General features: G+C 52.3%; 1 protein-coding gene across 4 annotated transcripts in view; it reads left to right on the top strand.

Moving 5' to 3' along the window:
* Nucleotides 1-14,886: 14,886 nt before the first annotated feature.
* Ssbp3 (single stranded DNA binding protein 3) overlaps nt 14,887-23,331 on the top strand; it is a 151,087-nt gene continuing 142,642 nt past the window's right edge. For 2 of the 4 annotated variants that reach the window (XM_052715108.1, XM_052715107.1), the window contains exons 1-4: nt 14,894-15,254; nt 16,231-16,303; nt 16,525-16,586; nt 18,965-19,049. In XM_052715108.1, coding sequence (XP_052571068.1) covers nt 15,199-15,254; nt 16,231-16,303; nt 16,525-16,586; nt 18,965-19,049 — 276 coding nt within the window. In that variant the 5' untranslated portion in view covers nt 14,894-15,198. Of the gene's footprint in view, nt 15,255-16,230; nt 16,304-16,524; nt 16,587-18,964; nt 19,050-23,331 lie in introns of all 4 variants that reach the window. The other 2 variants (XM_052715105.1, XM_052715106.1) reach the window with 2 other exon arrangements.

Here is a 23,331-nt window from a genome sequence, read left to right as displayed (position 1 = left end):
TCAATTGCTTTATGCTTTATTATCAATAAATGTTTATTTGTATACTTTTTAAATATTTGTTTTTTTATTATGTCTTTATGTGTGTCTATATGGGTATATATGTGTTTACGTAGAGGTGATTTTGAAGTCCAGAAGAGTATATCACATACCTTGAATCTGGAGGTACAGGTCACTATGAGCCACCAACTGATGTGGTTTCTGGGAATTGAGCTCTGGTCCTATGAAAATGTAGCAAGTTCTCTTAACCTTGGAGCAGTCGCCCAAGGACTTGGAGCTCCAACCCCTACATACACTTATTTATACACCTGTGTATTTGAAGTTGCATAAGATTTTCTTGGGGACAAGGCTGCACACGTGGGAAGAGATTAAGCTGCTCTGTAGTAGATCTGCTGGCTTCATGCAGCAGGGACAGGAGCTTCCCCTGAAAACAGTGTGCCTCTGGGTGAAGTGTGGCCACGTCTTGATGCAAAGGCAATTCCTAGGGGAACTCTCTCGTGGACTGTCAGCAGCTGTTATCTCCAGAAGCTGACAAGTGTGCTGGAGGTACCACCATGGCATCCACAGAAACACCTCAGATTCTCCTCCCTTCAAGTGGGGACCACACAGCTTATCGGCATGGGTGTTAGAAAGGAAATTAGGCAATGAATCTTTAAAATCCTGAAACTGTACTCCGTGAACATATGTTTCTATCCCCTATTTCAAAAATATTTATCCATTATTTTTATTTATGTGTATATGCATATACCTGCATGAGTTTATGTGCACCACATACATGCAGGTCCCTAGAACAGGAGTTACAAGTTGTGAATGCCTAATGTTGAGTGCTGGGAATCAAACCCTGGTCCTCTTCAAGGGAAGTAAATATTCTTAGCAGCTTAGCCATCTTTCCAGCCCCCTCTATTCCCTTTATATCAAGAGCTCTGTATAGGATCCTGTTTCCCTTTTTATCTTGGTGAGCAGGGAGTTTTCATGCTCATTCGTTGGACACATATGTCCATTTTTCTTTCTCTCTTTCTTTTTCTTTCTTGTTTTGGAGACAGGGTTTCTCTGTGTAGCCCTGGCTGTCCTGGAGCTCACTCTGTAGACCAGACTGGCTTCGAACTCACAGAGATCTGTCTGCCTCTGCTTCCCAAGTGCTGGGACTAAAGGTGTGCACCATGCCCACCCCCCATATGTTTTTTTTTCATTCTTATTATTTTCTTGGTCCTGATTTCTTTTTCTTTTCTCTTTCACTCACCTTGAGCCCAGTTCCTTTGTTCATTGGAATCCTGTTTATTAGAGTCCCAAGGAAATGCCTAGTGCAGCAAACACAGCTCATTTTCTGAGATGTGATTCTGACTTACCTAGAATACCGCCCCGGCATCCTGCTCAAACCTTGCCTTGATTTGTTTTGACATCAGCCAGCCAACCTACCAACCACTGGCAACTAGGCATGGATAGGAATTCAGTGTGACTCATTCAGCTCTGACAAGTTGGAGAAATAAAAAGCAGGTACCAAAAATGTGGGGGTGGGGGTAGTGGGGTGGGGTCAGTGTTATTCAGTCCCTCAGCCAGAAGGCCCTGCTCAGGAGCCTCCTTCCCGCCTCTCCCTCCACTTCCCAACCATTTCTCCCCACCTCTGACTACTCAGTTAGCAGTCCCACCCTACCATTGAAATAACTGAAAATTAGGGGACAGAAGAAGCTAGGGCCCCGCTGGGTCCTTCCACAGCATGCTGCCCATGACTTTGGCCCCGACGTTAAGGCACCTGGATGACTTAATCTTGGAATCTGTCAGGCTCCACCAGGTAGGCACACTGGCGTCTCTCTGCCCTTCACTGTTCCCAGGATAATCCTGTCCTCGAGTTGCTGCCTTCCTACCCACCTTCCTGCCTGGGGAAGCCTCTGAGTGCCACCTCCCACTCTTGTTTCCATGTATAAGATGAGCCGCACTCAGGAATAACACTTGCTTGCAAATAGCAGACACTTGTGCGGAGGAGTTTGAAATGCCCCGTCGCTCCCAGCTCAGGCGGCTTCCACACTTCTTCATGTCTACTTCGGGGCTCAGGAAGGCCCTCAGTCTCCCAGGACCGGGGCGTCTGCGCTCACAAAGTGCTTCCTCTTGCAAGCACATCATCACCTAGGGAGTCGGCACGCCACGCGCTTGTGTTCAGGGAAGACTACGGGCTGGGGCTTAGCTTCTGGGTGTGAATATGGTGAGCGTTCTGGGGGTGAGAGATATATTTCTTTGTTTTTAATTTTTATTACTTTATTTTGTATGCACGTGGGCATGTGTTCGGGATGCCGTGAGTGTGGAGGCTGGAGGATAACGCGTGCGAGTCGGTTCTATCCTTCCGCCATGCGGGTCTTGCGGCTTGAGTTCAGGCCATGGGGCTTAGCGGCAGGCTCCTGATTTCACTCCCTTGATCCACCCCTAGCCCAGAGAGGAAGTGAGCCCCCCTTGGGAGTTGGGTGGTGACTGGGTCACATCAGAAAAGATGTAGCTGTTCTCAGCAGCTGTATCTGAGGCAGGTTCTTGAGCAGGGAAGCCCTTTGACCCTGGGGTCGGCTCCTCGGGTCGGGGCACTGGGCTGAGGAAAACTAGATCTTAGGAGCCAGGGAAGGCATCAAAAAGTAGTGTGCTTTCTCTCTCTGTGTGTGTGTGTGTGTGTGTGTGTGTGTGTGTGTGTGTGTGTGTGTGTGAGAGAGAGAGAGAGAGAGAGAGAGAGAGAGAGAGAGAGAGAGAGAGAGAGAGAGAGAGAGAGAGAGAACAGAAGGGACAAACAGAGACAGAGCACACAAAAGGTAAGAGATAAAGGAGTCAGGTGTGATAGAGAAGCCCGTGTCAAAAGACACAAAACAGCAGATGAGGGCTGGGCGATGGCCCAGCGGGGAAAAGTGGGTAAAGGCCCCACTGACAAACCCCATGACCTGAGTCCAGTCTCCATGACCTACAGGACGGAAAGAGAAACCAAGTCCCATGGGTTGTTCTTAAACCCGCACACGAATGCTGTGGGGCTTGCATGCCTACACACGCACACACACACAAATACACGTAAAAACAAGCAGCTGGGGAGGTTAAGAGGGAAAACAGAGGATGGTGGGGGGAAGAGGGACACCCCCCCCCACTCCCCTCACACACTATTCATTCTCTACCAAGTCAGGTACCACCACGGACGGGCACGAGGGGTCCGGCAGTGGGCAGAACAGGTCAAATCTCTGCCCTTGTAGGAGGCTAAAGAGGTCTTGAGACAGGTTAAAACCCAGTGAGGAGCCCACGGAAAGAGACAGGAGGACAGAGCAGGAGGCAGGGTCAGAGGAAGAAGCAGAAGTGAAGAGTGGTGGTGGGGGGGTAGCAGTGGCAGGGAGCCGAGGTGGGGGCAGGTCTGCTGGCTTCTCTGAAGAAATTCTTCCTCTAAGCCTACCTTGTGCCACCAGGCTAGCGATGGAGGACTCATGCCCTCTCATTCCCTCTTCTCATGTGCCCCAGGTTTTGATGACCTCAGGTCTTGGGTTCCGTGGCCTCAGTTTGGGAGGAGAAGCCTTGGAGGCTGGAAGGTGTGTGAGGATGAGCTCCCAGCCCTGAGCTGGCAGGCTCCTGAGACACTAAGCACGCATCTGTTGACTTCAGGGGCTGTCACCTCAGAGGTAAATTAAGGCCCAAGCTGACAGGTGAGATGGCTGCTTGGATGCTCTGGGTGGGGTCAGCCCCAGAGAGAGGTTGTAGTGTTGAAGGGGGAGCCAGGTGGATGCGGCCTTGATGGCGTGTGAGGCATGCTCTACCATCCTGCAGCTCCGACCACCCTGTTGTGTACGGCACAGGGGAGGAAGTTTGGAAGAGACCTATGTTTCAGAGCTGGGACTTTGACAATTGCCGATGTCTGTTTCCGTGGAAACGGGAATCAGAACCAGAGAAGGAACCTGTGAGCGCTGCTCTAGGTGCCCCAGATAGTGAGGGGGAGAGGAACAACTGTACCCCTTTTAGCGGTCGTCTCTGGACGTTCTCTACGGTGGGTTGAGGAGGGAAGGCTGGAGCTACCTAGGAAATGTCTGCTCTCCACCAAGCCACAGCTGTGAGCCTGCCTACCGGGGATGCTGAAGCAGGAATACATCCAGGCAGAGGCTGAGGCCACTCAGCTGCTCGGTCTCCTCCTTCTCCCCACCCCCACAATTTTTAAAAATTTTATGTTGTGTGTGAGTGTGTATGTGTGCGTGGTTTCTGCACTCCATTGCTCAAGTGTGGAGGTCAGAGGACAGCTAGTGGAGACTGTTTGTCTTCCCACCATGTGGATCCCGGAGACAGAACTCAGGTCACCAGGTTTGATGGGCATCTCTACCTGCGGAGGCATCTCGCTGGCCCTTGGTGTTTGCTATTTGAGATAGAGTCATTACAACCAGTCACTCTGGCCCCAAATTCATTAGGTAGTTGAGGTAGGACCTTGAACTTCTCATGTTCCGGCCTCTCCCTCCCCTGTGCTGCTGGTATTAGAGGCAGTGATGGGGATAGAGTCCAGAGTTTTGTGCATGCTAGGTAGGCAAGCACTGGCCTCAAGCCCTCTCCTTCTCCACTTCTCAGAGACTCGATGTGACATTGTCCTCTGCCTCTAGCACCAGTAGCCTTCAAATGGGCACCTGCCAACCACCGCTTACACAGCTCTAGCTTTTCAGTCTTCAGCCTAAAACAGCAGCCCCGGGCTCCTGGGATGACGGGATGTCCTTTGTCCTCCTGACAGGCAAACTTCTCCTTCTTACTGCCTTTCTCTCCCTCCTCCTCCTCCTCACCTGTCTGGATCCAATTTCTGCTGCCATTGCTTCCCCAAAACTGCTTTCAGCAGGCTGATCTCACCCTTCACAGAGCTCCTTCCAAAGCTGTTTGGGCCACTTTCTCCCCGGAGTGCTGTTTTTCTGGTTTCTTTCTGTCAACCTCTCTGAACAGCCCTCCTCAGTCCCTCACTGGCTGCTCTTTCTCGTCAGACCTGTTGGTGCTTTTCGGAGCGGAGCGGCTAGGATCCAGCTTCTCCCTGGGAGGGCTCGTCAGCGCCCAGCACAGTCCAGGCAAGGTCATCCTGCCTGACTCTCAGTCCAGCTTAGCATTCCTACACTGTCCACAGGGGCCCGTGTGCTCCATCACTGCCCTGTCACCTTAGATCACAGACTCGGCTGGAGCTGTCTGCTTCCTCACAGAGGGACCAGGGCTCTCTTATTTACACATCTGTCCCCAGTACCCAGAACAACCTGTGGCAAGAAACGGGCGCAAAGAGGCAGACGCCGGCCGGTGAGGTTTTCATGCTGAGGAGCGTGGGCTCCATCCTGTAAGAGATAGGGAAACACTGACAAGCAGGAGCCGGACAGGGGCTTCAGACTTGTGCTTGCAGCATGTGTCTCTGCTGGCAAGGGAAGAGGCAGAGAAGCAGCTGCAGAGATGTGACCGCATTCTGCACGGAAGCAAGTCAGTGGAGCCTGTGCAGACTCCGGGCGGGACTGCTGCACAAAGAGCAAGTGGTGGAGGGTGGTGGACTGGACTAGGTCCAGTTGACCAGCTTGGCACTGGCTAGGGTCGGGAAGAGGCTGTCTCCACCTTGCTGGCCTGGTGTATGCGAGAGGTTGGCGCTTAGTATTGAGATGGAGGTGAGCTACAGGGATTGGATGGGGAGAGAAATATAGTCCAGTTCTGGCTACCCGAATGTGGGGGCTCCTGAGTGACATCAGTGGGAAGACCTTGTGTTGAAACATGTGGTGCTGGCGCTGAGGAGAACGATTAGCACCAGTGAGATGGAGCTAGGGTAGATCCTGTGGAGGTTCAGGGGCATTGCCCATGTGTGAACTTGTCTAAAGAGACAGAGAGCAAGGACAGGGAGGAGCCAGCTTTGATGGACTATGCTACAAGTCTATGTATATGTATGTGTATGTGTATGTGTATGTATATATGGTCTTAATACATAGCTTAGCCTGGCCTGGATTCTCTGTCACCTTGATGGCCTTGGATTTGGGATCCTCATGCTTCAACTTCCTGGATGCTGGGATCAGAGCCATGAGACACCATATTGTTTTGTAGTCTACAAATCTACCCCCTTCTGACTCATTGGTTTCAGACTTGGCATGTGATGTTGGTGCAGAGTGAGGAGCACATGGATGGGCTCAGCCTCTAGTGCTGTTATTAGGAAAGGTGAATGCCAGGCACCCCTTGAGTGGGGGCACTTGTGGGGTACACAGAAGTCGCACCCTGAAACCGTGCTGCACAGCTGAGGGCAGACCAGTGAGTGAGAAATAAATGGCTTTTATGATAAGCCACTAAAATGTGGGGACTGTTGCATAACACTGCATCATCAAGGGCGTGACTAATAGCATTTTAAGAAGAGGCTGAAGAAAAAGAATCTTTTGAGGTAACACGAAGAACAGATAGAGGGAAAAGGGGGAACCCAGGAGAGGTGGAGCTTGGCATTAGGGTGAGGAGCAAGTTCTGGAGTTTTGGCACCCTGAGCTCAAACACAGGGAGGTACCATGACTGCATATATAAAAGCAAAGTGTGGTGGTTCGTGTCTGTAATTCCAGCATTCAGAGGTCGAGGCAGTAGCATTGCCTAGCCTGGGCTATGCCGTGAATTCCAGGCCAACCTGGGCTACAGAGTAGGGACAAGAGTCCTTAGCTATACCATGTGCTGGGATCCTTTAGCTCTACCCCAGGCCTTGATCTATACTCCAGACATTGGTGGCCCTCCAGCCCTCTTCCTGGGGCTCCAGACCCATCTTCTGCCTCTTTTGGCCATTTCTGTCTCCCCCGGACCTCTAATGGGCTTTCCGAACTCAGCCCACCCATCACTGACCTTTATGTAGATTGCCCCTTAGACTGTTTTCTTCCTGGATTCCCTGAACCCTGAACGGTACTATGGGCACCCACACTGGAAGCCAGGGAGTCCTCCATGTTCCTTCCCCAGCTGGCAGGCTCAGGAAATGCTCACCCATCAGCATCTCTTGCCCTAGCCCCAGGGCCTCTTCCAGCCTATGGGTGCACCGAGATGCAAACTCCTTCCCTTTACCCTGGTTCCTGGCTCCTTCCCAGCACAGAGGATCCTTTCCTGGCTAAATCATCAGGGTTTCAGCAGGACAAAACCAAACTTCTTAGCATGACATCCAAGGCCCTAAATGCCAGCAGGCACATGCACTAATTCATGGAGTCCTTTCTGTCCCACACTATCCCACCCTTCTCCAACTTGGACCTGGGCTCCTGGGAGGCAGCTTTCCTAGCCCCATCCCACCCACTCCCTGGCTAGTTCAAGCAAAATCTGGATCTTGCATCTTAGGGAGCCCCTTTGATGCCTCATAATGTGCCCTAGCAAACAATTCTCGTGCCCTTTAGCCTCAGCTCAGGCTTTAATTTTCCCACATCGAAGAAAACAATGTGGTAAATTACACATACCATGGAAGGAACTTCATTATTTTCAGTACACAGCTGGATGGCACTGAGTCCATTCACACTGTTGAGCACCCGCCACCATGTCCATCCCCAGATTCTTCTCATCTTTCAAGTTGGGAACTTGAACAACTACTGAACAACTACAAAATCCCTCTTCCTGCGTCACCCTGAGTGTGACTCCTAACGTGCGTGGACTCATATAGCGATTGGATTCTTCTTTACATTCTATGTTAGTTAACATGCCTTCCTTTAAGTCACCCGTGTTGAAGCATGAGTAAGAATAAGAATTGCCTTTTTTTTTTGTGACGGGGTCTCTTGTATCCTACACTGGACTCTAACTTGATAAGTAGCCAGGGATGACCTTGAACTCCTGCTTCCTCCCCACCTCCCAAGTGTTGGGGTTATAGGCATGAGCCACTATACCCAGCTGTTTTGGAAAAATTTAAAATCTTTTTTGCCCTTTTGCTTTTGGAGACCGGGTTCCCTTATGTAGCTCACAATCTTCCTGGCTCAGCCATTTGATTATAGGGGTGTGCTGCTATGCCCCCTCAAAATTTCCTTCCTTAGCTGGGTGGTGGTGGCGGCGCACGCTTTTAATCCCAGCACTCAGGAGGCAGAGGCAGGCGGATCTCTGTGAGTTCAAGGCTAGCCTGGGCTACAGAGTGAGTTCCAGGACAGGCTCCAAAGCTACACAGAGAAACCCTGTCTCGAAAAAACAAAAAAAAAAAACAAAAAAACAAAACAAAACAAAACAAAAAAAACCCAAAAACCTCCTTCCTTTTCAAAGCTGAATACTACCCCATGACAGGCTTATCACCTTTTACTTATACATGTGTCAGTGGACAATCGGGCTGTTTTCCTCCTCTGGTCCTCATGACAGTGCTGCTGTGGACGCCGATGGACAACATTTGGACCCTGCTTTTAGTACTCAGAAACAGCATCGACGGCTCTCAAGGTGGCTCTCCATCATGCTCTGTTTGTGCCCTGTCCCACTGACAGGACAGAAGGATGCGTATGTCTCCATGTCCTCCACATTCTTCACTTGCTGTCCCCTTTGTGTGGACTTGCTTTGGGGAACAGCCGTCCTGGTGGGTCTGACTTCAGCCTCTGCTCAGTTGCCTGCTCCCTGCACGGTTACCTGGCAGGTCCCTTCCCAGCCGGCTCTTGTCTTCTGTCCTGGACAACCCCTGACACCACAGCAAGAAGGACCTCCAGAATCTCTGAACTTTCTGCCGCCGCCATAAGGGCCAGCTATCAGCAATTCTCCCTGGCAGAGCTCTTCCGGGCTGCAGACTCCGCTCTCTACCCTGAAACATCTCACTCCTGCCCTGCCCCTATAGTTTCTTTCTCTACTTCCTTCCTTTAGAACAGAGTTAAGGTCACCTCCTCCGAGAAGCCCTCCTTCCCCACCAGCTCTCCTCCACCCAATCAGCCTGCTGTTATTCACTCTTGTGGGGTTGTCTACACTCTCCTGATTGTTCCTAGCACTTGGCACAGTTTGTAATGACTCAAGTACCTGCGTGCCTGCTGAATTAACCTTGTCTTCTCTGCTGGGCGCTTAGCTCTACACAGACAGGAATTTGAGACATCATCTTGCGCTCACCATTGTACCCTGGGCACTGCTCCGTGCCCTGCCAACACTTGGTGTTCAGAATACCCTTGCTAAACGAATCATACAACTTTAAGATAAAGCTCCCTGGAGTGCTCACACCCTCATGAGGGAAGTAGAGAAATCAATCAATCAAACAAACAAACAAACAAACAAACAAACAACATCCACTCTAGCAGGTGGTGGTGGTTGCTATGGAGACCTGATCTGACCAGGAGTCTTTCTCTAGGCTCCTTAGTGAGGGAATGGAGCTGCTGACCTGGAGGAAGTTGAGGCACTGCAACGATTATCCAGGGGGCGGGGGAGGGGGGAAGGTGTCCCCAACAGGGGACAGCACAAAGGTACTTCAGGGAATGATCACACTTGGCTTGTGGTTCAGGGCATGAAGGGCGCACTAGCCAGAGGAGGGCACAGCTTCTCAGAGGCCAGAGAGCCCACAGACAGCCCAGTGAAATGAGGGGCCCCGAAGTCAGTGGCAGCTTCGAGGCATCTAGACAGGGCCCAGATGACTTTCTGATACTCTCCTGTACTCCGAGCACATAGTAGGTGCTTTCTGGCTCAAACTAGACCCATCCTGTGCATTTAGTAAAACACTGATTTAGGATGAGTGCTTACTGGAGACATTCCAAAGCACATTCGACTTTAAACTTTAATCCACTTTTTTCTTCTTTAGTAAAACCTGTTTTCGGACATCCTGCCTCTGCTGGGATTCAAGGCATTCGCCACCACTGCCTGGCTTGGAATCTTTTTTTTAAAAAAAAAACCAGGGTTTTATGTAGCCCAGTGGGCCTGAAACTCACTATATAGCCAAGCTTGGCTTTGAACTCTGGAACCTTCATGCCTTTTCTTCCAAGAGTGTTGAAATTATAGGTGGGTACCCCACTGTGTGGCTAGTGACCATTTTTTTTTAAGTTTTTTTTTCATCTTTTTTTGTTTTTGTTTTTGTTTTCTTGGTGGGTGGTAGTGGCTGCACCGCCTTTAATCCCAGCATTTGGGAGGCAGAGGCAGGTGGATTTCTGTGAGTTCGAGACCAGCCTGGTCTACAAAGTGAGTTCCAGGACAGCCAGGGCTACACAGAGAAACCCTGTCTTGAAAAACTAAATATCTATCTATCTATCTATCTATCTATCTATCTATCTATCTGTCTGTCTGTCTGTCTGTCTGTCTGTCTGTCTGCCTGTCTGTCTATCTATCTATCTACCTGTCTGTCTGTCTATCTATCTACCTGTCTGTCTATCTATCTATCTATCTATCTATCTATGTATCTATCTGTATGTGCATGTGTCTATAAGTGTAGGTCTATCTATCTATCTACCTGTCTGTCTGTCTAGCTATCTATCTATCTACCTGTCTGTCTGTCTGTCTATCTATCTATGTATCTATGTATCTATCTGTATGTGCATGTGTCTATAAGTGTAGGTGCTCTTAGAGGCCAGAAGATGGTGTTGGATCCCTGGAGTTGGAGTTATAGGCAGTTGTGAGCTGCCCTACATGGGTGCTGGGAACTGAATGCCAATCCTCTGCAGCCACAGCAAGAAGTGGAGCCATCTTTCTAGGCCCAATAATCATCTTTCTTTTCAGTTTGCAGAAACTTTCTCTAATCCTGACCTTTCTGAGTCCCCAACAGGTGTCTCAAGGGGCAGCTTCGCTCCCCATCAACAGAACTGTGGGTTCAGACAATGCTGACAGATAGCCCGGAATGTGATTCTCTTTTTCCTCATTTTGTCCTCAGGTCTTTGACATGGACAGGAATACCCTCACTGCTCTGCATGGGCTATCTCTTGCCCAAAGGCTGCCGGCAAAGCAGTCAAGTAAAACCTGGAAACCAGGTCTTTGGGTGCTGGAATTTACACCCTTTCCAGGGAGCCCCTGATGCCCTTAGGGGAAATTCCTGCCTAAACCAGGGTTGACTAGGAGCTTCCTGCAGGGCCGGTGGAGCTTTTGATGGAAGAATCTCCACAGGGTCCCTGGACTGTGCTGGGGGGTGGGGTGAGCAGGAGGGGGAAGGGCTGGATGCTAAGTTTCTGTCCCAACAGGCTCAGAGCGGACGAGGGAGCCCTAGACTCCAGCAGCTGTGGGGAACACCACACCCCCAACAGAGCTGGGAACCAGCCAGAGGAAACCAGATACCCTGGCGTCCTTGGCAAGTGCAGCCTCCTTGGTCAAGCCCACAGGCTTCAAGTCCCTCACTTTCAACTGCCACCTTCTGAAGTCCTGGCCCTCTCCACTCTGCACCAGTCTGTGAGAGAGGAAGAAGTGGCCTAGTTCTCCATCTGTCCTGTTCCTTTCAACATCGCTGCTGAATGTGGCAGTCCCTAATGGAATGACAAGTTCCCTGACCCCGAGGAGCAGAATCAGGTTTCCACGGGGGTGTGTTGGGGTATGCTTAGTGACCCACACTCAAGCAGGGTGCAGCCTGGTCCACGGCACTCAGTCCTGGTCAGCTGGAGGCATACATACCTTACTGCAGCCTGGGAGCTCAAGGAGGGTGGGGGGGTGAGCGGCAGCACAGGAAGTCCCTCAGTAGGGGACGCGACCATTCAGCTGGAGTGAGGAAGTAGTGCGTTACAGGAAAAGGCTCTAGGCAGAGGATTTTACAACCGTGTATGCTCCACAGGATAAGTGGTTTTGTCTATGTTTAGGTTCTTATGCTGTGACTGGGTCAGCACTTGGTGCATAGTAGGTGCTTAATAAACAGGCTCCGAAACAAAGGGGTTGTGAGGGAGAAGATGAGTCTAGGGGGGATGTGTGAAATGGCTTGGTCATTCTGGGATCTCACAGTATAGTATGCTTCCAGGTGGCAGAAACGGTGGTGGGTGGGGCTTAGCCGAGGGAGTGGACTGATCTAACCCTATTGTGGGTGGCGTCAGTTTCTTATCTCTTCACCCAGCCAGAAGCGACTTCAAGCCTGGGGTGGTTTTTTTTTTTTTTCTACTCTGGGTCCCCTGGTGTCCTGGTGTGTCAGAATACACACCGGTATGGAACCCGTGGTTCAGGAGACACACAGGCGATTCAGAGTTAGGTCTTACCTTTCTGTCTGGTGGGGGAGACAGACAGTAAACAAGCGGCTAACACAATGGGCAGGACAGATGGACGGCTATGCAGGTTCAAATGAGCAAACCAGACCCAAGGCCACGGGATCCGGAGCAGGGGTTTTTGGGAGGAGATATCTGTTGGAGGGACTGTTAGTCTTTGAAGAATGGGGGGAGAAAAGGCCTGGGGTGGGAGGCATTCCAGACAGAGGTGGCAGCCCAAAAATGTGCACCAAGGGAAGTAGGGGGGACTCAGTGGGAAAAGATAAGTTGCCGGCAGAAAGGCCACCTCTGGGTGTTTGGGCCTGCTTCTGACCTTACTAGATTCTGGGTGGGTGCCAGCTGCAGCGGGCTGGCCGGGGCTGCAGGAAGGGTCGGTTTTATGGAAGCTCTCAGCCCCACTTCTCTCCACAGCCAACGGCTAAGACACCTCCCTCTGATCCCTCTGCCTAGGTCCTCAAACTAGCTCCTTCTGCTCCACCGAGAACCTACCAACCCACTCGGAGCCTCACACTGTCAAGCCTCCACAAAGGGCAGACCACAGGGACTCCGAACAAACACCACCCCCTCTTCCTCTCACACATGTTCTGGAAGGAGGGGCCAGACCTTTTGCAAGGGAGAAAAGGCAAGAAGAACCATAGCCTGGTGGAACACCAGACTATCAAAAGAGATTAAAAAGACCCTCCCCCCATAAAAACCCTTTACCAGCTGACAGGCGAGGAAGTAGATGTGCAAGTCGTGAGGCACCAGAGCCCTGGGGCTGCTAAGGCACAGCCAACTCGAGAGTGCCTCGACTGTGGGCCCCCCGAAGGGCAGCGCCTTCCCTCCCCCGTCAAGACCCAACTGGTCCTCGTAATCTGCGGGCTCAGTAGACACCCGTGAGTCAGGCATCTTGTGAGTCAGTGTGTTGACGAGCCATCCCTGGCCATTCCTAGCCCATCAAAAATGGAAGGAAGTCCGAAGGAAGGGTCTGAACAGACCGATTTAATTAGCGCGGGCTCTAAGGTACCTTAAGTTGGCCCTATTAAATTAAACCGCCTAGGGGAAAAAATAACTGTAATTATTTCCTTTACTCCCCTACCATTGTATTTCAATTCCCAACCTCCATGCTTCTCCCCTCCTTGACAAAACAACCTTTAAACTAGGGGCTGGCACAGACATCCCCAAACTAGGGCTCAGTGTTTCCCTTTTTCTGCCCTTCTTCCGTCTGAGCTCTGGTTCCTAGTAGAGAGCAACGTCCAGAGGGGTCCACGGTGTTAGGCAGTATTCTAATTTAGGGAGGCTGTTAACAAGAGCAGAACATAATTCCAAAAACGCACCCCGAGTCTCCTTCCTGAACCAGTGCAGATCCATTTGCTGCGGGGCATTTCTTTTAAAAGGCCCCTTTCTCTTTTCTGCAGAGCAAAATAAGCAAACTTTAATGGTAGGGAATTATTGTTTATTTTGTTGAAATCTAGTTCTGAGTTTTCCTACTTGAAACGTGTTTTCCCCAGGACACTGACCTATCCTTTAATTGTTTGGTGCGAGGCATGTTAGGGGGAGGGGCGTTACTTGTTTATTGGAACAGCGCAGTTAAAAAAAAAAAAATCAACCTAGGCTAACAGTTTCAAGGCTCCCCTAAAGATGTATCCAAACAGGCAGCCAATCAGCGCTTACACAGCTTTTTCTGCTTGACTCTTTTAAAGAGACAGTGCCGATAGTGTTTTATCACATTTAAAGAGAACCGCGCTCTAAAAACAGTATGAAAATAGGGGAGCCGTTCCTTATTTCACCAGTTTCTGATCTGGAGTCCCCAGTGAGGGTACGCTGCAGGTTTTTGGGGTCCTCGAGTGGACAGAAAGGAGTCGGGAGCAAAAAGCTTGGTCACTCAGCCAACCCCCCATTTCCCATTGTACACCTGGGTCACTGACAATGGAAGCTTCCCCTCCCCCCACGTCCGACTCTAGTCCCCCTACTCCCCAATTTAGCTCCATTTATTTGAAGTTTGAGATTTCGGCGGCGCGCATTCTGAGTCGCGAGGCGTCCAGGTGACGTTCTTCACCCAAACGGAATCCGTTCCCGTTGGAGAAAACGAGGGGGCTAACTTGCTAGGGCTGGCCCACCTCAGAAATTCGGGAGAAATCAACTCTCCCTCCTTCCAGTCTAAGACCCCTTTCCTCTCCCGAGGCTCGCCTGGAGCACGCCAGGGGCCATTTTCGCGCGGCTCCACTTTGGGGTTTCCCAAAGTATTTTAACGATCTAGTAAAGGAGCAGCCGCGCGCTTTGGCGCCAGCTTCGGCCGCCCAGCTCCGCGTGCAGTCTTGGCCGGGGCTAGGGGAGCCGGGCTGGGCGCAGGCAGCCCACGGTGGGGCGGGGAGCTGGGCCGGCCGGGGTCCCGGCCCACGGAGGACCAGATCAGCGCGGGGAGGGCGGGGGCGCTGGGGGGCCAGGCCGACGCGGAGAGGGGCGCGCCGGCCGGGCCAGCCGGGGTCCGCGCCTCCCTCCGCGGCTACTGCCGCAGCGCCCAGTCCCCGCGGCGCCAGCAGGGTGCTCCAGTCCAGGCCGGAGCCCCTCACGCCGCCGCCCCACCCCAACGCCAGGGCTCGCCCTCCGCTCCCCCGGCCGGCGCACGAGCGGGCAGCGGCTCACGGAGGAGGCGCAGCGGGACTGGCGCGGCCGCGCTGACAGGCGTCCCTCCCGGCCTCCAGGCCCGCCCCCGCGCGCCGATTGGCCGCCGCGGCCGTCCGTCGCGGGGCGTGGACGCCCGCCGCGCTCCTGCCGGGGCAGCCACGTTCGGTTGAGCTCCAAGTAGACCAGCGGCGGCGGCGGCGGCAGCGGCAGCGGTGCTGAAGGCGCAGAGGGCGGCGCAGGCGGAGCCGGTCGGCGGGCGCGCGGGCCACGAGCGAGCGAGCGAGCGAGCGAGCTGCAGGCTTCGGGCGGGCGGCGGCACAGCTCAGGCCGAGCCGGCGCGGGAGGAGTTCCAAGGCGATGGGGCCGCGGCCGGGGCTGACGCTTTGACAGCTGGAAAGAGCGCGGAGCCAGCGCCGGGGAGGGAGGGAGCGCGGCGAGCGGAGCGCGAGCGAGCGGGCGATCGCCGGGAGGGGGCCGGGAGCAGGGCAGCTCGGGAGACCGGACGGTAGCGGCGGCGGCGGCGGCGGCGGGCTCGGCGCCCTCTTCTCTGCAAGCCATGTTTGCCAAAGGCAAAGGCTCGGCGGTGCCCTCGGACGGGCAGGCTCGGGAAAAGTAAGCCTCTCGCGAGTGGGGCCGCGCCGCGGGCGGCGGGAGGCGGGTGGGCGCGGGGGTCGCGCTGCCTTGGGCTCCCGGTCTCTGCCCCGCGCCGGCGGCGGCGGCGGCGGCGTGGAGAGCCCATTGTTGGGCGCCGGCGGAGGCTGGGGCACCCTGAAGGGGCGGCAGGGCAGCGGCGGGCGAGGGTAGTTGGTAAGCGCGCGGCGGAGCTGGCGCGGGGGCCCGCGACGAGGGTGGGCGAGGTCCCACCGTGAGCCGGTGCGCTCGGCCGGCTGGGCGCGGGGGCCCCCCACTTTGCCCACCGAGTGCGGGCAGGGGGCGCGTGGCTTTCTGCAGCCCCGAAGGCTCCTTTTGTCCGCCCGCGGCGTGAGGAGTGCGTGCCGGGGGCTTTGTTCGCTCGGGAGCGCTCTGCTCTCCCTTCCCAGCCAGCGGCCTTGCCGCTAGCCCGGTGCGCTCCGGGGCGCCGGGCTGGGCTGGGCAGGCGGCGCCGGCCTGGCCCCAGGCTTGGGGGACAGTTGTTTGTGGGGGGAGATGCTGAGGGCGGCGCTTTGCTGCCCTCTCCAGAGCGCACCAAGTACCCGGACTGGGGTTGAGTCTGCCCGGACCCCGAAGCTGGGCTACGGCAGCGAGCTAAAGTGGGCTGGGAAAAAGGCGAGCGGCTTAGGGCTCTTGTGGCTTTCGAGTTTGCGAGACCTGTATGGGTTTGGTCCCAGTGCCACTTGGAAGTTCAAGTTTGGGGACCGTTTTCCAGCTCCCGCGGCTTTGGGCAGTTTGTCTGTGGTACCCACCCACTAGCTGTTCTGACCCGGATCCTGTCGGGGGTGATAGGTACTCTGCTCTGGTCGTGGCCACAATGGGATGGCATAGACCACCGGGCTCAGAGTCGACTGGCAAGGTCCAGAGCGAGCTTCAGTGTGATCTGACGCTTTCCTCTCTCTCTCTCTCCCTCTCTCTGCCCCTGCTCACTTTCCAGGTTAGCTTTATACGTCTACGAATATTTACTGCACGTAGGAGCACAGAAATCTGCACAGACCTTCTTATCAGAGGTGAGTGGGGACTCCTCAGCATCCAGTTTCTTGACACCCCCCTCCTCCCCACTATTCTTAGAGCCTTTGTTTTCAGGAGCAGCCACTGTGGCCACCATTTTGAATTTTTATCACCTTTTGGCATTTATTGTTAGTTGGTCTGAACAGCCTTTTGGCTGGGGAAGGCCCCGCGGCCCCCTCCTTTCTGCTCCTCTAAGCTGCCTCTGCCCCCTCTTTTCTAGATTCGATGGGAGAAAAACATCACGCTGGGAGAGCCTCCTGGGTTTCTGCACTCGTGGTGGTGGTAAGTTTGGGTGATAGTTTTGTGTGTGTTTTGTTCCGTGGCTCGGGTCCCAGTGAACAAAGACAGGGTCTGGAGGAGGCCCTCTCCCCTTAGCCTCTGCTCTCCGCCGAGCGGGGCACCTCTGGGTGCTCTCATCGGATTTGCCGGGGAAGAACCTGCAGAAGAGGCTGCAGCCTGAAGTTTTTGCTGGTGTTTCTCCGCCTGTGGGGAACTGACTAAATTTTGTTATGCCAGGGTAGAAGAACCCTGTTACTTTTCCGTCTCACTCTGGGGCACTAGGCAGGGGGCTCGGAAAGAGTTAGGAGGGTTTTTGTCAATCCTGCATGCTGCTTTAATTAGAGGAGTGGGGGCAGGGCGGGTGGAGGGGACACCAGGTCTGTTCTGCAACTGGCCTGACCCTCATGTTTTCTTCCGTAAACGCCAAACCTTAAGAGACATCTACTGGGCCTTTTCCAGGGACCCTGAGAAAAAGCAAGAAGGCCTGCACTTCCTGTAGAGACACTGATTCAGACTGACTGGACCTTCCTTTCCTCTGCCTCCCCACCCCCCAGCATCCCTGCAACCACAAAGCCTTATTTTACCAAGAACCTTAACCAGCCAGAGGTGGCCTGGCGGGATGCCTGCAGCTTGTCGGGGGCTGGCTCTCCTTATCTGTGACCCTCTCTCCAGGCCTAAGCAGCCTGTGGTCTTTTCTGCAGGCAGGAGGGAAGCTTAGGGTCAAAGCCTGAAGCAAGTTGTCATGAGTGTGTGACCTGGGTGTTTTGTGGGACCGATTGTGGAGTCTTTCACATTCTTTTGAAAAAGGAACAGGAGGCAGGCTGATTTTGGTATAGTTGAGGCAAATGCAGTGTTCGGCTGTTAACATTTACCTGACTGCCAGCCCGGGTTACTGTTTCAAGTCCCTTTGAACAGCGAGAGGATGAAGTGTCTGTTCTAACTTGTGCAGAGAAAATGAGTTTTTAATGACTTCTGCCAACCTCCCAACTGCCTGGTCGGAGGAGGAGGAGGAGGAGGAGGAGGAGGAGGCGGCGGCTGGTGTGGCGCAAGGATTCCACCTGCGGGAGTGGGTGATAGGTTGGCTGTGGCTGGTTTTGGAAGTGAGTGTGTAGATGGGATTGGCAGGTCTGGTGGCCTTGGATCTTGTAGAAACATGGGCTTGTGAGTGAAAGTTATTTTGAAGGTGCTGGGGATTTGGCGTCTTGAAGTCTTGGCTGTGTGTAGTGCTCCAGGGGGCAGTTGTGGAGGAGGGAAGAATGGTCCCCAGCCTCCCTCTGCAGCTGGGCACAACCTGGTTTTCCCGTTGCTCCTGGAGTCTCTCCTTGTTCCAGGAATGGAAGGCCGGTTGTACTGGGGCTCAGGTTGTGGCGGCTGTGAGTAGTTGTAGTCTGGTTTGTTAGAATTTCCCCGCTGTGTGCCGCTTGACGCTGAAGCAGTGTGGGCTGTTTCCTGGGCCCTGAGGAGGCAGAGGATCAGATTGGATGGGGTGGGTTTTGTTATAGGCACACCTGGAGGGTGTTGCTTGTCCGTGACAGTGGGGCTCGCTGCTGCGATGATGGGACTAGCAGGAGTACACCACAAGTCAGATCAGACCTCAGTGCCAGGGTCCACTCTGCCCTTCAAGCCGGTTCTGGCTGGGCTTGGTTCTGGTATAGAGACTGTCTAAGGCCCTGTGTCTGCGTAGCACTCTGTAGCCAGCACACGACCTGTGTTTCTGTTCTTGGGAATATGGAGTGTTGGAGTGACCGTGTAGAATTAGAGTCTGAGGGCTGTGCCCTGCCCCCAATTCTGTACTGGACGGGCGCTGTCTGACGAGGCTCAGTGAGAGGGGCTAAGAAGCTTGGTTGTCATCACCCCCCCTTCCCCTTTGGCTCACAGACAGGTATTCTTGGGTGGGTGGGTGTGTAAGCTATGGGATTAAGCCCTAAGGTTCCCTTCGTTACCCGAGTCACCCAGATTTCTGTGCAGGTGAATCATAGTTGGGCCCTGACTTTGACAACTGAACCTTTTTGCAATGTGCTGCAGCCATTTTGGTGTGGGGTGGTGTAAAGGGCACAGATGAGACTGGCAGAATCCCCTTCCAGATTCCTGTGTGGACACCCAGGGGCGGGTTGTGCTGACCTTTCCAAGCCCTGGTGTCTACTAACCACAAGCAGTGCCCTGGATGTGAGGCACCAGTACAGAGGAGGTGCTTGGATAGCGGCTGTGAACTGGCCTGCCAGGAGAGGTTGGATCCACCTGTCTTAGGGGCTGGGTTCGTCCAGCCAGCGCTGTAAGGATGGCTGGTTTGGGAGACCTGCTGCACCGTGTCTCCTGTACTCGCCATTGAATACACAAGTAATAATTAGTAACCTGATCTCACTTTGTTTTTCTATCTGTAGTGTATTTTGGGACCTTTACTGTGCAGCCCCTGAAAGGAGAGACACTTGTGAACATTCAAGTGAAGCAAAAGCCTTTCATGATTATGTGAGTAACACATTTTTAATCCTGGCAATAATTACGGGGTTGGATGGCTCTAACTTCTTTAGTATCAAAAGCAAGTGCACAGCCAACTGGCAAGTCTTTATTTCCTCCTTGCCTACCTTCCCGTCCTCCTGCCCACCTACCTTTCTGCTGCCTGCCTCCCTGGACCCTCCTCCCCTGATGTGTTAAGTTGGGGAGCGGTAGTCATCACTTCGCAGTTATATGAAAGAGGTGGATACCTATCTGGAGAATGAAATGGTGTTTTGAAGACTCGGAGTCATGTGGGGTTTAGTTGAGAGTTAACTGGGAGGGGACTGAGCCTGGTTGGTGTTCGCTTAAGAAAAAGTGACCACAACCAAAAAGACAGGAAGTAATCGTGAAACTTGTGTTCTGGACTCGAAGGGGTGGCTGAGCAGCAGTTCTGTGGAATGGACTTTAGCTCTGTTTTCCAGAGAGCAGTCTTTCAGTGTGTATATGTGCACACACACACAGTGTGGGGTGTAAATGTTACACCCAGTGTGGGGTGTATATGTCACACCCAGTGTAGGGTGTATATGTGCACACAGCGTGGGCTGTATATGTGCACACAGTGGGGTGTATATGCACACAGTGGGGTGTATATGTCACACACAGTGTGGGGTGTGTATGTGTGCACACAGTGTGGGCTGTATATGTGTACACAGTGTGGGGTGTATATGTCATACACAGTGTGGGCTGTATATGCACACAGTGGGGTGTATATGTCACACAGTGTGTGTGTATATGCCCACAGTGGGGTGTATATGTCACACCCAGTATAGGCTGTGTATGTGCACACAGTATGGGCTGTATATGTGCATGCGGTGTGGGCTATATATGTGCACACAATGTCGTGTGTATATGCACACAGTGGGGTGTATATGTCACACAGTGTGGGGTGTATATGTCACACATAGTGTGGGGTGTATATGTCACACCCAGTATAGGGTGTATATGTGCATACACTGGGGAGCTCATGCTGCTCTGCTCAGGTGATGGGTACTATAAAGTGCTAAGTTCACTCACTATCCTTTGCCCAAATACTCTTTCAAATTACATTTATTTGTGTGCATGTGTGTGTGTACACACGTTTGAGTTGGGTGTGTGACATGTAGCATGGGAATGGAGGTCAGAGGACAACTTGTGGGACTCATTTCTTTCTCAGGGTCAAGCCCAGGTCCTCAGGTTTTGTGGCAGGGCACCGTCTTACACCAGTCTTGCCAACCCACAAGGGGTTCAGGGCAGGGATGGGACCCAGATGGCTTGGTGCTGTAGCTCAGGTTGGCCTTAGAACTCAGTATGTAGTTCAGGTTGGCCTTGAATTTTTAACACTCCTACCTCAGCCTCCCAAGTGCTGAGATTTAGCCACCATGGCCAGCTCAGATTTTCCCTAGTTAATTTTACCAGGCTGTAGGGGTTTCTATCTACCTGGATAAATTTAAGGTCCATGAAATCATTACAGAGAAGGTATCTGTGATGTTCATGATCCATGGCTATTCTGGGTTTTTATTTTATTTTTTTATTTTAAATGCACACACACTATCAACCTGGGTTGGGTTGGCCATACTTTTTGGTCTGATGAAAGAGGTGGTTAGGATCCGTCAGGTTAGGAAGGCTGGAGTGAGGAAAGGGAGGAAGTACCTGGATGTCTTCCGCCTCTTCCAGTTTTCACTTCCAGTAGGCGCTGCACATTGAGTGTGTACAGATGTTTGTGGCACACGTGCATGCACACAGTAGGTGATCTGTTTGCACTTGTTTGGTAGGAACGGTCCTCACATTCTAGGTATGGGAACTGGTGAGCAGCATCAGGTCCCATCTTCTTGGACAGGTCATTTACCTCCTCTGCATGCCGATTTTGAAACTGGTTTAGGAGACCAAATCCCATCTTCGTGAGTTTCATAGGTGGTCAGTTTCAATGCCATGGCTGTTGTCATGGTGAAAACGGTGCCTGTAACAGGAGTCAGAGCCTGAGCTCACTGGCTTTCTGAATGGTTAGTGCGATGGGATTCTGTCTGTGGCTGAAGAGTGAATGCCCCTGGAATAGAGTGCTCAGGAATGTGACCAGTTCATGTGTCCTCTCCAGGGTTGAGAAAGAGAAGCTGGTAAGTGGTACTTCTAGCCTAGTCAACTTTGTGTTGTACAAGGGAGAGGTGACTGTTTCACTTGTAAGGATGTGGTTCTGGGAGGATAAGTGGTAATGATGGCCGTAGGGCCGAACTTCCCAAGTTGGGGCTTACCAGAGGCCGGCCGAGTGGTCCAGCAGCCAGTGAACTTGACCTTCTCTTTCTACCTTGCACAAACCTTGGCCCCCCTCCACCACCCCCCAAATAACTACAAATAGTCAAACCTATGTTGCTAGTCTCTACCTACGTTGCAGATGGTTTCATTTTAGAGAGGAAGGCAGGACAAGATTACCTGTTTCAGAATCCCTTGTCCCCATACCAGGAATCAAAGTCAGGACCCTGCATGTGCCAAGCAAGTGCTCTGTCACTGAGTTACACCTTCTAGTTCTTCAAGCCAAGCCAGTCTTTGATAGGCATTTATGTTCTTCAACAGGAAATCATAGACGCTAATGATTTTTTTTTTACAAAGTTAACTAGTTTGTTTATTCCTTTATTTATTTACTTAGAGACAGAGTTTCACTGTGTATCCCTTACTCTCCTGGAGTTCACTAGCCCAGCCTCCTGAGTGCTGAGATGAAAGGCATGCACCACCACACCCACCTGTTTATTTATTATATGTATGTATGTTTGCATGCATTAATGTGTACCACGCCCATAAAGGTGCCCCAAGGGACAGAGGGTATTGGATTGACTGGAACTGGAATTACAGATGGTTGTGAGCCTCCTGAGGTGGGTGCTTGGAACTGAACTCAGGTCCTCTGCAAAGCAGTAAATGCTCTTTAACTGCTGAGCTGACTCTCCAGCCTAAAGACAATGATTTTTAGTTAGCTTTGGTGCTCTAGTAAGTAGCATTGAGATTCTCTCCAACAATCTGTGGTTTGGTCTTGCATCTTGAAGCAAGATGGCAGCGGTAGGAACGCTAGGGACTGTTAAGGAAGGGCAGTAGAACCCTGCAGATCGCTGAGGTTGGCATGACATTTAGAAGATGCTGCTAAGAGATGAGGTCATACTAGTTGGGGGCCCATGATTCATAGGTTTGCAGCTCAAGTCATTTTTTTCCTTAAATTGGGATCAATTTGATGTGTCCTGTGACCTGAGTTAAGTCACAGGGGAGATGGAATAATGTCATTGAATGGAGATATTTCTTTTTACTGCCCCCCCCCCCCCCCCCACAGGTTCTTACTCTGTAGGTCTGACTGGCCTAGACCTTGCTATATAGATCTGGTTGGCCTTGAACTTAGAGAGATCCGCCTGCCTCTGCCTCTTGAGTGCTGGGGTTAAAGGTGTGCCCCACCATGTCCTGCTTTATAAGTGGAAACTTTGAAGTAATTATAATATATATTAATATATATATATTATGTATACTTATAATACTATATGAAGGATAACTAGTTTCTCTATTCTGTGTCACATTGGGTTAGCCTGAGTGCTGGGGATTGAACTCAGGTGTGTCAAGTGCTCTTACCTGCTGAACCATCTTTCTTGGCCCCCAGTGGCTCCTTCTGGTCTTCCCCTTGGCTAGAATGTAGTTTTCTCAAATCCTACCTGTCTGTCTGTCTGTGAGACTGGATCGATCTCACTGTGTTACAATTCTTGATTCTCCTGCCTTGGCTTCCTGAGTAGCGGGAGTTACAGGCGTCAGCCATCATGCATACAGCTCTCAAGGACACCTACGATCAGTGTCTGCATTTGGTGATGATTCCACCTCAGTGTCTGTCAAAGTCACCTGTGCACTATGGCAACACTTGCCATGTGTCGGGCGGGGTGCTCAGTACTACACTTGCTCCTTTACTCTGCTGGTGACCCTGGTAGAGGAAGCACGCCGCGGCTCCATCTTGTAGACGAGGAAACGGAGGCACAGAGGTTAATCACAGTGGGAGAAGTTAGAATGTGCACACAGCTCATGGCGAACACTCAAGTCCATGCTTCTGACATTGTCTGGCACAGGCTCACAGCAGGCATTACTTGCTTTCATGATCCTGGCTAACTTTTTAGATTTGCTTTTCTGGCCGTAGCTCAGTGGTTTTTTTGTTTTGTTTTCTTCTGTTTTTTTAAACTATGGCATAGGCTGGGAGCTGTTTGTCTCCTAGCTCCCCTAAGGCCATATACATAGTAAGCACACACTGGTGGGATAAAGGAGTGAA

The sequence above is a fragment of the Peromyscus californicus genome, unplaced genomic scaffold (assembly GCF_007827085.1).
Source record: "Peromyscus californicus insignis strain IS unplaced genomic scaffold, ASM782708v3 Scaffold_5__1_contigs__length_169319896, whole genome shotgun sequence".
Taxonomy (NCBI): Eukaryota; Metazoa; Chordata; class Mammalia; order Rodentia; family Cricetidae; genus Peromyscus; species Peromyscus californicus.
This window is presented reverse-complemented; position numbering and strand designations above follow the sequence as displayed.